The 14,603-nt window shown below is 41.6% G+C and overlaps 2 protein-coding genes across 4 annotated transcripts; both read left to right on the top strand.

Moving 5' to 3' along the window:
- Positions 1–2,715: 2,715 nt before the first annotated feature.
- Positions 2,716–7,602, top strand: LOC140794719 (uncharacterized). 3 transcript variants are annotated; one of them, XM_073146858.1, is made up of 4 exons: positions 2,716–2,849; positions 2,936–2,967; positions 5,002–5,081; positions 5,924–7,602. In XM_073146858.1, exon 4 carries the CDS (start codon positions 6,214–6,216, stop codon positions 7,306–7,308), a length of 1,095 nt encoding a protein of 364 aa, XP_073002959.1. In that variant the 5' UTR covers positions 2,716–2,849; positions 2,936–2,967; positions 5,002–5,081; positions 5,924–6,213; the 3' UTR covers positions 7,309–7,602. The 3 variants fall into 3 exon arrangements, with proteins under 3 accessions (XP_073002959.1, XP_073002960.1, XP_073002958.1); XM_073146859.1 differs by lacking the exon at positions 5,002–5,081; XM_073146857.1 differs by lacking the exons at positions 2,716–2,849; positions 2,936–2,967 and having other exon boundaries at positions 4,765–5,081.
- Positions 7,603–8,865: 1,263 nt separating this feature from the next.
- Positions 8,866–13,409, top strand: LOC140795792 (cellulose synthase-like protein D4). Its single transcript, XM_073148573.1, has 7 exons — positions 8,866–9,329; positions 9,447–9,854; positions 10,299–11,103; positions 11,393–11,800; positions 11,881–12,248; positions 12,356–12,533; positions 12,621–13,409. The coding sequence occupies exons 1-7, from the start codon at positions 8,866–8,868 to the stop codon at positions 13,407–13,409; spliced, it is 3,420 nt and encodes a 1,139-aa protein (XP_073004674.1).
- The last annotated feature ends 1,194 nt before the right edge of the window (positions 13,410–14,603 follow it).

The following is a 14,603-nucleotide window of genomic DNA, read 5'->3' on the forward strand; positions in this document are numbered from 1 at the left end:
AACCATCAAATAATTTTTTCCATAATAATTATTTAAAGTTAAAATCGATCTCATAACCTTCTTAGTCATAGGGAAGGTAGAGTTAATCCCATGACCTCCTTGATCATAAAGAAATGTACCTACGAACTCTTGATTGATTTTAAAATTATATTAAAAAAATGATTTAGAGGGCTGTCCGGTCAAGAACTTTGGATCCAATCCCAGGATCCAAACAGGAACATTTGGGTGGGCAGATATGGACACAGACCAATTTTGTCCATTTCTTGGTTAGAATCAATGCAACAGAGTTCCAAAGCATAAGCCCTGACGTGTTTCCATTGCCAGGTGAATGGCAGTTGTTGCTTTGTTTTTCTCGAAGGTCTAAGGGTCAATAGATTTTGTTTCAAAACTAGTGGCATATGGAGAAAAATATTTTCTTTCTCCAAGTCTCTGTTACGATTTCTTCTTCATTAGTTTTGATGAAGGAAGACAAGGGTGAGAAGAATTTGCTGCTTATTACTATTCTACTAGGAGTGAATCTATCGCAGAATCTGCCACCATTATGCTGGCAAGAAATAGTTTGTTTATTTGGGGAGACAAAGCCAGCGACTCTAAACAATGAAGAAGAGATTACTTTTATCTTTCTTGGGACTCTGCGCATGAAGATAACACGTCATTGGATTTAACGACTACGATTACAATTATTCAAATAATACGATTTTCTTAAGCATGTATAATAATTAAATGATAAATATCTATATAGTGTTAATAATGCAAAGGCAATAGAAAAATGAGAACAAGGAATTGGATTCCATTTGAATTTCGTCATCCTTTCTTAGAATATATAGATTGGCAACTAGTCGTGCCGTTTCTTTCTTTCCGTTGTATAGATAGTTATATACTATAGTCAATGACTTGGTTAATTTCCTCCAATGACATAATTTTTATTGTTTAGCTTCTTTTTTTTTAAAGCTTTTGTTGCCAGCTAAACTTGTATTGGTGGAAAGCAAGTATTCCTGTCAACTATTTACAATTGTGTTTCGTATTTTTAACAGAACATCTGCCCTTTGAAAAAGGTATGGATTCCAAAAGCCTCTTGATTAAAGAAATGATTTCAATAAAAGTTGTTTAGTTTCTTTATAATTGGCTTTATTTAGATAACCAAACACATAGCTAAGGTAAATTCTACTTTGTGTTTCCTGAAAGTGAGCCTTCTCTATTATCAAATTATTAAACACCTGCAGATACGTCGACATCTAATATATTAATAAGAGCTAATAATATTTTAAAGCAAAAGGAAAGAGAAATTTAAATGGCCAAAGGATTGTCTCGGGAGTTAAAGACATAATCATCTCATAAGTAATCCCAAATTTAAAGAATTTTTCTTCTTCTCTAGCGCTGGCCCTAGCTCTTCCATTGACATTTTCTTTCCCTCTCGTGGGAGAGTCTTTATCGTCAATTTTCCCTCCCCTCTGTGCTAGGGTAGGGGAGCAGCTCTTCTCCTTCAAATTTTTTTTCCTTTCTCTTTCTTTTCTCCCACTCCTCGTCAGCTTCTAGGTTTGCCGACCCCTTGTGCAGCTTGGTATGTGGGTGGTGGAGCCAAGCTGCCTAGGCCAAGCCCCGCCACCTTCTTCTTCTCTAACTCCACACCTTCTTTATTTCCAACTCTCTCGAAATCCCGCTCTGTACATTCTCCATCTCTGTTGGAATCTTTCTCCTCTATGCTCGACTCCATCCCTGTTTTCTCTTCTCTCTTAGTGGTGAGCCTCCAACTCAGTTGTCCCCCACTCGATTACTGTGTTTCTGGCAGCACTTTGACTCCTATCTCCACCTTTCTAGTAGCTAATTTCTCTGACCTCATACTCTATTGCTGCTTCGACCACCCCCCGGTGATCGCTGGCTCCCTCCGCCACCCTCCCTAGTTACTCAGCATCTTGCTACCCTAGTTGTTGCTAAGTAAGTATTATTTTAGGGTTTCTTATGATGGCTTACCATAATTTGATTTGGCGATTTGTTTAGTTGGTTTTATTGGATTGGTTGGTCTTTATGTGTTTGGTCTATTTTGAACAATAAGAGCTATAGGACGTCGACCATGTGATGAGATGCGCTCTATCTCTTGTAATTGCTCTTTTTCGAAGGCTGGCCAAAAGGGAGGCTTCTTCTAGTGTTGATATCCTATCCTCTATGTTAATTTTTATTTGCATGAGTATTTGTATTGTTATAAGTTAATATTCTAGGTTTAAATGTCGATCAATCTGTTGTCTATTATCAAATTATCAAATGCGAAAAATATATATTAATAAGATCTAATCATATTTTAAAGCAAAGAAAAAAAGTTAATGGTAACTATAAATATGATCATTAATGACTAATTAGTGCTTTAATAAAGTATTAAATTCCTCTAATTGGGTACCATGTAATCGTACCGGGTGCCACAACCATTAGTTTCAACATTAGAATTTTAGAAGGTACGACAGTATTTGCCTATCAATAATGTACATAAGAAATTTTGCTACAAAATAGAGGTTATAATTTATATTTCACAGAGAATCCCATGGCCTGGTCTTGTCTAGCTTCCTGTTTGGAGCCCGGACTCAGCGGTCAGAACCCACAACGTGATCCGACCCAATTAAAATAAATGGATCCTGTTCAGATCCGGCCCGCAGACCAAGTGCTCTCGAAAACGGAGCCAATTCAAATTCGAGGAACAAAGCAAGGTTCCCAAATCCGATTCTTCTCATCATCGTCTTGCTCACTTCTATCTCTTATCATCTAGGTGTTCTCTAAGTGAATTTTGGTAGTATTTTGGTAGTATTTTGCTTCCGTCTTTGGAGTGGAATCTTGGATTGTGATCATTGTTGTATATTAGGGTTAGTTGGGGTTACAATATTGTAGTTTGTTGAGCCTTTTATTTGAGGACTGTTACTAATTTTTGGATGAAATTTTGCAAATGCAGGTAAATGTTTGCAATTTATGGGGAACGATCAGGTATACTGCGTGTACCACATTTTAGAAAATATTCGTAGTGTTCTTGGAATATATGATTATTCTTAACTAGAATATAGACATATTGATTAGGTAAAGTTTATCCTATTATTTCTCCCGAACTAAACTGAGACTTGGGCTTTTATGCTGAGTTTATAGACTAGAGATCTTTTTAGATGATCTACATTTTGTACTTAGAGGTCTTGCTGCTATGGATCATTAATTCAAGTTCTTTGTAGCTGTTTTGTTCTATCAATGTGTTGCTTTTTCTTATTCTTTCCCTATGAAACTGTCCTTTAGAGTCAGTCATGATGAAATTACTTTATCGATTGGATAATATAGGGAACATCGAACTTCACTATATAATGTAAGATTATTTTTAATTGCTAGTACTAATGTACTAGTACCTGAACTTAAGGGAAGATGTTTCCCAGGATAGAGATGGATGGAGAAGTATGGTTATGTACAGTGACAATTCATGGAGACAGGTTCTCCTGTTTCTCTTGTTGTAGCTCAGAGGAATAATTATCTTCTTTACGTGACTTTTCCTGTATTTCTACCTTGATGGATTTTCTGATGTGTTTATTTTTTTATATGTAGTTAATCCTCCTGCTTCATCTGTAACTATAACAAAATAATCCTCCCTGTTTGGAGGCTTAGTTTTCTCTGCTCAAATGTTTTTCTCTATACAGAATAATTATGTATGTGTGCAGTGGGAAATTGTTATAGCCTGGGAAAAATCATTAGTGCTCTGCAACCATAATTATGCTTCAGATCACCTTAGTTCACTGATCATTACTTATGTCTTCTGTAGTTATTCATGTCCAGAAATTGCCTAATATCCTTGACAGATAAAGGTCCATTTACTAATCAATTTTCAGTCTTTCTATTTATTTTCTCATTTCATCAAATTACAGTTAACAGTTAGGTTTCCTTGGAGGATATTGGAATATAATAAGATGCTACTGAAGTGCACTTTGGTTTGATGAAGGTAACCATAATTCCTGGCATGGGCTTGGAGTGGTATAACTTTGATAACAGAAATTTAACATCAATCTATGCTCTTCTGTCTTACGTGCTATCTTGGGATGGCACTGTACTCATTGAAGGTCGATATCTGATTCTTTAATGGTTACTTACAATCTCTTAGTTCACTCTTCCCTCCATAAACCTGCTTCTAATTATTATGCATCAGTGCCTTAAACTGTTTTCTTACCTCATTTTTCATACATTTTGTATTCTTATTCATCACAGAGAAATGGGGATGTACCAGAGATGATGGAATTGGTTGTATTAACTAACAAATGAGACTCTCATGGTGTATCAGAAGGATCAAGTACATCTAAGCTTAAAACTTTTGATGAAGATTTATGGGAGTTGGATAAGCTAAAATTGTATGCATCTTTGTGAAATTAGTGCTCATGGATTGATAGGAAAGATTACAAGCAGCACGAGATTCATGTCAAGTAGGGCTGTCAAAATACTTGAGCCGGTTCGATAAGATTCGATAAGCTCGGCTCGAAAATAAGTTGAGCTGAGCTTGATCTTGAAACTATGCTCAAAATTAAATTCGAGCCAAGCTTGATCCCGAGCTGGCTCGATCGAATCAGCTCAATAAGATTCGAATATATATATATATATTCGTTGCTTGTAGTTTTTCGATACAATTATCTTTGTTGCTTGTAATTTATATTTTGGTTGCTTGTAATTTTCTAACACAATTATATCTTTATTGCTTATAATTTATATTTTGATAATATTTATATATTTATAGTTGAATTATGTTTTATTTCAAGCTTGATTCAAACCTAAATCAATTCAAGCTTGCTCATCGAAAGTGGCTTGAATTGATAAGGCTTGAAATTGCTAATTGAGCAACTTATTTAAGTTTGAGCTTGGCTTGAGTTCAAAATAAGCTTAAAATTGGCTTGAATAAAAAAAAATTCAATTCAAGCTTGATCATAGAGCCAGATTCGAAATTAATTTCAATCTAAGCTTGATTAAATCTAGGCTTGATCAAGCTTGGCTTGTTAACAGCTCTAATGACAAGGCAATGTTCTACTGTGGTCTCGAAATCGGATGTGAAGCCCCCTGCTGCTGATGTTATTAGCATTAAGGTAAGGAATTCCAACTCTCATGTTTGTTCTATTTATGATTGTGAAATGCCAGAGTACAGAAGAGTTAATCACAATGTCAGACAGTTAAATTTTTGCAACTCTGAATAATCTATAGTTTGCCGAATTCCTCAGGCACCTGAATGGACAGCAGTATATGGAAATACCCATGGAACTCGTCGAATTATATAGCTAAAATAATTGGAAATTCAAAATAATAGAACTTGCCTTTCCGCCTTCATTTTTGTTCATTAGTATCTTTATTGCGATCTTATTAATTGTTGCATACTCATGCATAGCTAATTTCCATGGATTTCGCTATCTCATACAAATTATACCTAAAAATCTTCTGATTGTTTAATTTAATTTCAAACAAAACCTACAATGACTCTAGGTCAAAACTACACTGTAAGTTAGATTCAAGATTTATTTTGAGATTTCTTCCTATTTTCTGAAGAGCTCAACTAGCATGTTTATATTGGATTTAGAAGACACATTTTTCAGTAATTACTATGCTTGTTGTACTTTGATGCTAAGTCTTGGTATCTTTATCCACCACTTTACCTCTTTATATAACTGAAGTAGCTAATATGTAGTCTTAGAATTCTAACTGTCTTCTTTGCCTGCATATATTAGACTGTTGTTTCTTGATATTCAATAAACTTCGAGTCTCCAAATAACAAGAAACCCGCAGTCCTTGCATGCAATTCTGAAACAGATTGATGATTCTGAAGTTATCATGTAACCACTCCATCTCATGTCAGAAGTCGGACAGCCACTCTGATATAATTCATGAACTATATATTTGATCACAGCAAGTAATTATTATTTTTATTGTCTTATAGTGCTGGACAAGGTGTCATGACCACCAAAAAGGATAATGGAATTATACAGCTGCATACAAAAGGTCAAAAGCATGGGTAACCCATGAAGAATGGGATCACATTGGAAGCCACTGCATGAAATGAGTGCACTATCAATGGCATCAATACTGTATAGAGTCCACATGCATGTGAAGTTGAAGTGCACTGCAAGCTAATCTCCATTCTTCCCACCTTTCTCTGTCTCCTTTTTTCATCTCTCTCCATGATCTCCCATCATGACCACCACTTCGTCTATGGTATAAATAAGAGAGATGAAGGTCTTTAACAGTGCAAAGAAAATAGCTAAGACAATGGCAACAGGGGTGTTCTTACAGAGGACACCTTTGTGTTTCTTCTCAGTGGCAGCTGCAACCATAGTTCTGTTGCTTGGTGTTGCTTTGCCTAGCGATGGAGAGCAGCACATGCCACTCCAGAACAACACCGCTGTAGTTAGCAGCAGCCTTGTTGGAGTTAAAGCTCAAGAAGAAATGGATTCTATAGATAACCAACGTGGGGGAGGTGGTGGAGGTGGAGGAGGTGGTGGATGGGGGTGGGGAAGTGGTGGTGGTGGTGGTGGTGGTGGTGGTGGTGGTGGTGGAGGTGGAGGTGGTGGGGGTGGGGGTGGCGGTGGCGGTGGCGGGGGAGGAGGTGGTGGTGGCGGCGGCGGCGGTGGAGGGGGTGGCCGTGGAAGTGGTAGTGGCCAAGGACATGGCCATGGCGGTAGAAGTGGAGGTAACGGCGGCAATGGTAGTGGTAGTGGTAGTGGTAATGGCAAAGGAAATGGTGGCCGCGGTGGTGGTGGTGGTGGCAGCGGTAGTGGTAGTGGTAGTGGTGGTGGCAAAGGTAATGGTGGTGGTGACGGCGGCTGCAATGGCAGTGGTAATGGCAAAGGAAATAGTGGTAGTGGTAGCGGTAGCGGTAGCGGTAGCGGCAATGGCAAAGGTAATGGTGGTGGCAATGGCAAAGGCAATGGTAACGGTAATGGTGGTGGCGGCGGAAATGGAAAAGGTAACGGAGGTGGTGGTGGTAATGGTAGCGGTAGTGGTACTGGAAAAGGTGGTGGTGATGGGGGGAGTGGAAAAGGGAAGGGTGGGGGTCATGGAAGAGGGAGTGGCAACAGCAATGGAGGTGGCGGCGGGGGAGGTGGCAATGGTGGTGGAGGTGGTGGAGGCGGCGGAGGCGGCGGGGGAGGCGGTGGTGGCGGCGGGGGCGGCGGCGGTAGTGGTAGAAGCCATGACCACGGCAGTAAACAAAGCAGTGGTGAAAACCATGTCAAGGGTTGCAAGGATGGCAATGGCAAAGGCAAAGGTGGGGCCAGCGAAGCAGTGAAGGCCAGGAAAGGACGGGCAGAGAGACTAATCACATAGGAAAAAAAAAAAATGACGAGTTGCAACTTTCTCAAAGAAAGAAATTAACGACGAAGTAAGTAAAAGGAAATATGAGAGCTTCATATAAGAGGGTTAGTTTCTTTGTTGGTCTCCGTGTCGTGTTCTTCTTATGTATGTCTGTCTTAGTTGTTCTAAGTGAGGGCTTCTGGTCTATCATTAATTGGTTTTGTGGGTTTGGTGAATAATGTTATGTTTCATTGCGTTAGTTTCGAGGAATCGTGTTTCAAATGATTTGCAGTTGCAGCAGAAGAAATAAGGTGTGATTACTCCTAATGATTGTGCAACCTCACTCTTGGACATTGATTCATTACATATAGATATCTCTTTCGTTTGTTAAATATTCATAGATCTTTCATTACTACAGAAAAATAATTATCAACTGCATTAGTAAATCACGCCGAATGATACCTTTTAGTATCATTTTTTTTTAACATTTTGCTAAAAAATCAACGTATTTCATCTAATGATAGTAATTAATTATTTTGCTGGTATTAATAAATATCTTTGAAGACTGTACTTTACTGGTATTTATAATAAATATAGCGGAAGACTGGTATTATCGGTATTTATAATACTTGGGATTATAAAATTCTTCGTGATACTTATAAATGTAAGAAATATTTCTATTTATAATATTATATTTTCAGTGACATTAATAAATATAGTTAAAAACTATAGTATTATCAATATTTATTAATACTAGAATAAAAAATTTAAATAAAGAGATGGTAGAATTAAAGCGAATATAATCAGAATTGTTAAATATATACATAATTGATGCATTGAGGCAAATTTGATGACTAACTCGCACCGGATTATTCCACATCGAATCTAATTTATTATACTCTTAAGTTACTAATAATCATCATTTTTTCATATATTATACTCTAGTTAGGACATCTCTGTTATGTACTAAACTACCCATAACACTAAACACGACGGGCCTCTCAAAAACGAGGGCAAAATCGTCAGATGAAAAGGCAATATGTAGAGAGCCCAAAACGGCTCTCCATTGACCTCTTCCCATCACCACAAATCCTCCTCAAAGTCCTCCTTTAAAACCTGCACAAATAACTACCTAAAATTCTCTTCTTAACATAGCAATAGGCAGACTAAGTCCGAGCTTTCTGCCCTCCTTCCTCCTCCTCCTCCTCTTCTCTCTCGTTTCAATCCTCTCCTCTCCTTTCATTCTCTCCAAGTCAATGTTCTCCCTACCATTCCTTCAAAGCTTCTATTTTCAAATGGGCAGGAGAAGGGAGAGGGTGTTGTGAACTAGGCATAATTAAAGGAGTTGGATTATGGGAATAGGTTTGGTTGGGAAGCTAATAACTGAAAACTTTTGTGGGTGATTGCATGCACCTGAAGACATATATACTGGTAATTAATTTTCTTTTTCACTACACTCCACAGAATATTTATGTTAGATACAAATGTGTCTGAATTAGTATGGCTTCAGGATCCAAGAATTGATCCTTGTTCCTATGATCAAGCACTAGAAAGAGAGGAAAGAAACTCTGAAGTGCAACAAGAAACAAGATGGCATCCGCACCTTACAATCCTTCGAAGAAGGCGATCCGCAGCCCGTCGGGGTCTCAGAGCAGCCGGAACTCGACGGGGCAGACGGTGAAGTTTGCGAGGCGGACGTCCAGCGGGCGGTACGTGAGCCTGTCGAGAGAGGACATCGACATGTCCGGGGAGCTTTCCGGTGACTACACCAATTATACGGTTCAGATTCCGCCGACGCCCGACAATCAGCCGATGGATGGGCAGGAGGCAGCGTCGGTGGCGCTCAAGGCGGAGGAGCAGTACGTCTCGAATTCGCTCTTCACCGGGGGCTTCAACAGCGTCACGCGCGCGCACCTCATGGACAAGGTGATCGATTCGGAGGTGACGCATCCCCAGATGGCCGGCGCCAAGGGCTCGAGGTGCGCCATGCCGGCCTGCGATGGCAAGGTTATGAGGAACGAGAGGGGGGAAGATATTGATCCTTGTGAATGCAGGCATCTCATATGTTACCCTTCCTTTTCTTTTTTTAATTCTCTTGATCCAAACAAAGGAGTGTGTCGTTGTACTGCCGGTGCCAAGAATAAATTTTGATCTCTAAATATCATTTTCAGGTTTAAGATATGCAGAGACTGCTACCTTGATGCACAGAAGGACGGCGGCACATGCCCCGGCTGCAAGGAGCCATACAAGATCGGGGAATTCGACGACGAGCCGGCCGACATGACCTCCGGGAAGCTCCCGCTCCCGGCCCCGAGCAACGGAAAGGCCGACAACCGCATCATGAGCTCGAACAAGTCGCTGCTGATGCGGAGCCAGACCGGCGAGTTCGATCACAACCGCTGGCTCTTCGAGAGCAAGGGAACTTACGGCTACGGCAACGCCTTCTGGCCCAAGGACGGGATGTATGACGACGATCTCGACGAGGGGATGGGAGATGGCATCCCGGAGAACACCGACAAGCCATGGAAGCCTCTGACTCGCAAGATTCCGATGCCCGCCGCCATCATCAGTCCTTACAGGTAATCTTAATTGGCGTTTAGAATCCTGGCTCAGATCAGATATTATGATAACTATCTTTCTCTATGTGATGAACTTTCCAAACGGACATCCTATGATTTAGTAATTTTGTGATTAATACTCCGTTGTAGGCCTAGCTGACATTTTTTCTAACTTAACCACTAACAAAATTTACTAAGATATCTTAGAGGAAACAAATTCTTGAAGAACTATATAATTTTGTTATACTCGAATAAGAGTATTTTAGCGGTTAAGTACCCTTTAATTTTAAAGGATATATCTAATGAAATATTCTTGTTTAGATAAGTATAAGTTATTGCGGGGCGTATTATGAAATTGATAGCAAACATAGTGTGGTTAAGTTACAAACTGCTTAAAGACAAGGTGTTAATTGCAAGATTACTAAACTGCAAATTAATAGTATTGTTGTTGTTGTTGTGAGTTAGGTTGCTGATGGTACTCCGGCTGGTGGCGCTATTCTTCTTCCTGTCATGGCGGATCAAGCACCCGAACGAAGAGGCAATGTGGCTGTGGGGGATGTCGATCGTCTGCGAGGTCTGGTTCGCCTTCTCCTGGTTACTCGACCAAGTCCCCAAGCTCTGCCCGATCAACCGCGCCACGGACCTCACCGTCCTCAGGGACAAGTTCGACATGCCGTCCCCTTCCAACCCCACCGGCCGCTCCGACCTCCCCGGCGTCGACGTCTTCGTCTCCACCGCCGACCCGGAGAAAGAACCGCCGCTCGTCACCGCCAACACCATCCTCTCCATCCTCGCCGTCGACTACCCGGTCGACAAGCTGGCCTGCTACATCTCCGACGACGGCGGCGCGCTTCTCACCTTCGAGGCCATGGCGGAGGCGGCGAGCTTCGCGAACATGTGGGTACCGTTCTGCCGGAAGCACGACATCGAGCCGAGGAACCCGGACAGCTACTTCAACGTGAAGGGCGACCCGACGAAGAACAAGAGGAGGTCGGACTTCGTGAAGGATAGGAGGAAGGTGAAGAGAGAGTACGATGAGTTCAAGGTGAGGATTAATGGGTTGCCGGACTCGATAAGGAGGAGATCCGAGGCGTTTAATGCGAGGGAGGATATGAAGATGCTGAAGCATATGAGGGAGACGGGAGCTGATCCAATGGAGCAGCCAAAGGTTCCCAAAGCTACGTGGATGGCGGATGGCACGCATTGGCCGGGGACATGGGCTGTGCCCTCTCCTGAGCACTCCAAAGGAGACCACGCAGGCATTCTCCAGGTACGAAAAAAAAACATATATAGATATATAATGGTTCTCCATCTTTATAGTGAAGGGATGTAGTATATTACATTATTAGATATTGAAGGGCTAAATTGTAAGTTTTTGTTGTTAAGAAATATAATGTGTATTGCGTCATAGTACCGGGGGTGAAAATGTAGCTAAATAGCTAGATCGAAGAGTTTGACTATACCAAGCTCTTCTATCTATTGTATACCAAACTCTTTATGACTACTTAAGAACGAAAAAAAAGAATTTGAATTAATTCTACCAAGAGAAATGCATGCAGGTGATGCTGAAGCCGCCATCGTCGGAGCCCCTGTTTGGTCTGCCGGAGGAGGAGCAGATGATCGACTTCAGCGACGTGGACATACGCCTGCCGATGATGGTCTACGTCTCCCGCGAGAAGCGTCCCGGATACGACCACAACAAGAAGGCCGGCGCGATGAACGCGCTGGTCCGCGCCTCCGCCGTCATGTCCAACGGCGCGTTCATCCTCAACCTCGACTGCGACCACTATATCTACAACTCGCAGGCCATCCGCGAGGGCATGTGCTTCATGATGGACCGCGGCGGCGACCGCATCTGCTACATCCAATTCCCCCAGCGTTTCGAAGGCATAGACCCCTCCGACCGCTACGCCAACCACAACACCGTCTTCTTCGACGGCAACATGCGCGCCCTCGACGGCGTCCAGGTATATATTTATATATCTAATATTGGTCAGGAATCTAAGATAACGTTGAGTTTTGTATGTAACTTGGGAATGGAATCCAGGGTCCGGTGTACGTCGGAACGGGATGCATATTCCGGCGGTTTGCGTTATACGGATTTGATCCTCCGAGGGCGACTGAGTACTCCGGCTGGTTCAGGAAGAAGGAGAAGAAGAGCACGTTCAAGGACCCCGACTCAGAGACGCAGTCGCTGAGGGCGGAGGACTTCGATAGCGAGCTCCATGCCGCCCCGAAACGGTTTGGGAACTCAGCGGCGCTCGCAGAGTCGATACCAGTCGCGGAGTTCCAGGGGCGGCCGCTTGCTGACCACCCGGGTGTCAAGCACGGTCGGCCTCCCGGTGCTCTCACTGTGCCTCGCCCGCCTCTTGACCCATCCACCGTAGCTGAGGCTGTTTCAGTCATATCTTGCTGGTAAATTTATAGTCAGAAGGATATATGAAAATTTTATAATAGATGTGGACTTAACGAGTTCGAATCCAAAAAAATATAGTTCAATCAGGATGAATGGATTTTAATAGGTATGAAGACAAGACGGAGTGGGGGGAGCGCGTCGGCTGGATCTACGGCTCCGTCACAGAGGACGTCGTCACCGGCTACCGGATGCACAACCGCGGGTGGCGTTCCGTCTACTGCATCACCAAGCGCGATGCCTTCCGAGGCTCGGCCCCTATCAATCTCACCGACCGTCTCCACCAGGTACATCGTACTTACTTATTATAAAGTAAAAGCTTAAACTGATAGTTTTAGCTTTTCTTTATATTATAAACCCGACCACCCTCACAGGTGCTCCGCTGGGCGACCGGGTCGGTGGAGATCTTCTTCTCTCGCAACAACGCCCTCCTCGCCTCCTCCCGCCTCAAGCTCCTCCAGCGCATCGCCTACCTCAACGTCGGCATCTACCCCTTCACCTCCATCTTCCTCCTCGTCTACTGCTTCCTCCCGGCCCTCTCCCTCTTCTCCGGCTACTTCATTGTCCAGACCCTCAACGTCACCTTCCTCATCTACCTCCTCACCATCACCATCACCCTCATCCTCCTCGCCATCCTCGAGGTCAAGTGGTCCGGCGTCGGCCTCGAAGAGTGGTGGCGCAACGAGCAATTCTGGCTCATATCCGGAACCAGCGCGCATCTCTACGCGGTCGTGCAAGGCCTCCTCAAAGTCATCGCCGGGATAGAGATTTCCTTCACGCTAACGACGAAATCCTCGGGGGAGGATGTCGAGGATATCTACGCGGACTTATACCTGGTGAAGTGGACGTCGCTTATGATACCCCCGATAACGCTCATGATGGTGAATATAATCGCGATAGCGTTCGCGTTCGCGAGGACTATCTACAGTGAGGTGCCCCAGTGGAGCAAACTGCTCGGAGGAGCCTTCTTTAGCTTCTGGGTCTTGGCCCATCTCTATCCTTTCGCCAAGGGGTTGATGGGGAGAAGGGGGAAGACGCCGACGATAGTCTTCGTGTGGTCGGGACTTATCGCGATTACGATATCCTTGCTCTGGATAGCTATCAGCCCCCCCAAAACTTCGGGGGCTACAACTGGGACTGGGGCTTCGTTCCAGTTTCCGTGAGGGGGGGGGGGAATAGAAGGATATAAAACTATAGAAAAGGATTTTGATATGGGAGATTTGGGATAGAGATTAATGAGGTTAACTAGGTGAGTGGGAGAGAAGAGATGGGGTCGAATTAACTTGCTGTGATTTATTTTTTGGGCTTGGTGTCTTATATTTTTTGGAAAAGCATGTTGCTTTAGATTTATTATTTGTAATTCTTGTTGTAGAAAAGAATAATAATTGTTTGAAAAGGACGACTCTTTCCCAAGTTACATTGTACTCTAATTATATACTTTTTTTTGTGTGTTAAAAACTAATTAAGTAAAACTAATTATATATTTAGTTTAATTAACTATATTATTTAATAAAGAATACAGATAAAATTAAAACTATTGAATACAATAATTATTGAACAAATTTAAAATTTTTAAAAAGCTTAGGGCTCTAAGTTTGAAGCCTCACTCTAATAGAGCCCGGTTGAACTTTTACTGAGCTCTAAATTTAAAATTTAGAGTTTGATTGGAGTTGCTCTAAATAATAATTTATGGTCGTTTCAATTTGAACGGCACTATGCGATAATCTATAATGTATTTATTTTTCAAAGTTTCTTTTTTAAATGTATACGCTTTCAAATTTTGTTAAAACTCATGATTTTTCTGTGGATATTTTTTTTTTATAAAGGTACAGTCGTACAGAAAAAAGAAGAGAAAATGGCGATCACAGCATGACCAAAAGAATGAGATTTAATTATTTTAGATTTAAAAATATAAAAAAAATTTGAAAAAGAAATTTTCTCGTAAATTACAAACTAGCATTAAATGAAAAAGTAGAATTTTCTCTCCCCACTCAAAATAAAAAGGGCAATTTGGTCTAAAACAGTATATTTGGGCAGTTTTGCAATGGACACAAAAAGAAAAAAAAATTCGAAAAGTTTTCTTTCTTCAAAAAGTAGGGTTTTATTTTGCAAATAACATCCCATAATTTAGATTTATTGAGAAAACATACCGTCGTTTGGATATTTGCAAATCAACTTCTGTTACAGTTATATTTGTAAAAATTACATCCTTCGATATATAAAAGACTATATAATCATAAAATTCTATATATCTTTTGACAATAACCTTCAAGAGGACCAAGAAAAGGGGTGTTTTTGTTAAAGACATTATATAGAATAGAATATCCGAACGAGGAGTCAATTTATAAATGTGAAAA

This window comes from Typha latifolia, chromosome 9 (assembly GCF_019914945.1).
Source record: "Typha latifolia isolate L0001 chromosome 9, TyphaL0001v2, whole genome shotgun sequence".
NCBI classification, from domain to species: Eukaryota; Viridiplantae; Streptophyta; class Magnoliopsida; order Poales; family Typhaceae; genus Typha; species Typha latifolia.

Bases quoted from the DNA above. Each gene is read 5' to 3' on its own strand.
- LOC140794719 (XM_073146858.1), top strand. From the start codon at position 6,214: ATGAAGGTCTTTAACAGTGCAAAGAAAATAGCTAAGACAATGGCAACA.
- LOC140795792 (XM_073148573.1), top strand. From the start codon at position 8,866: ATGGCATCCGCACCTTACAATCCTTCGAAGAAGGCGATCCGCAGCCCG. The intron at 11,801-11,880 runs GTATATATTTAT...AATGGAATCCAG, and splicing joins GCGCCCTCGACGGCGTCCAG to GGTCCGGTGTACGTCGGAAC. The intron at 12,534-12,620 runs GTACATCGTACT...CCACCCTCACAG, and splicing joins TCACCGACCGTCTCCACCAG to GTGCTCCGCTGGGCGACCGG.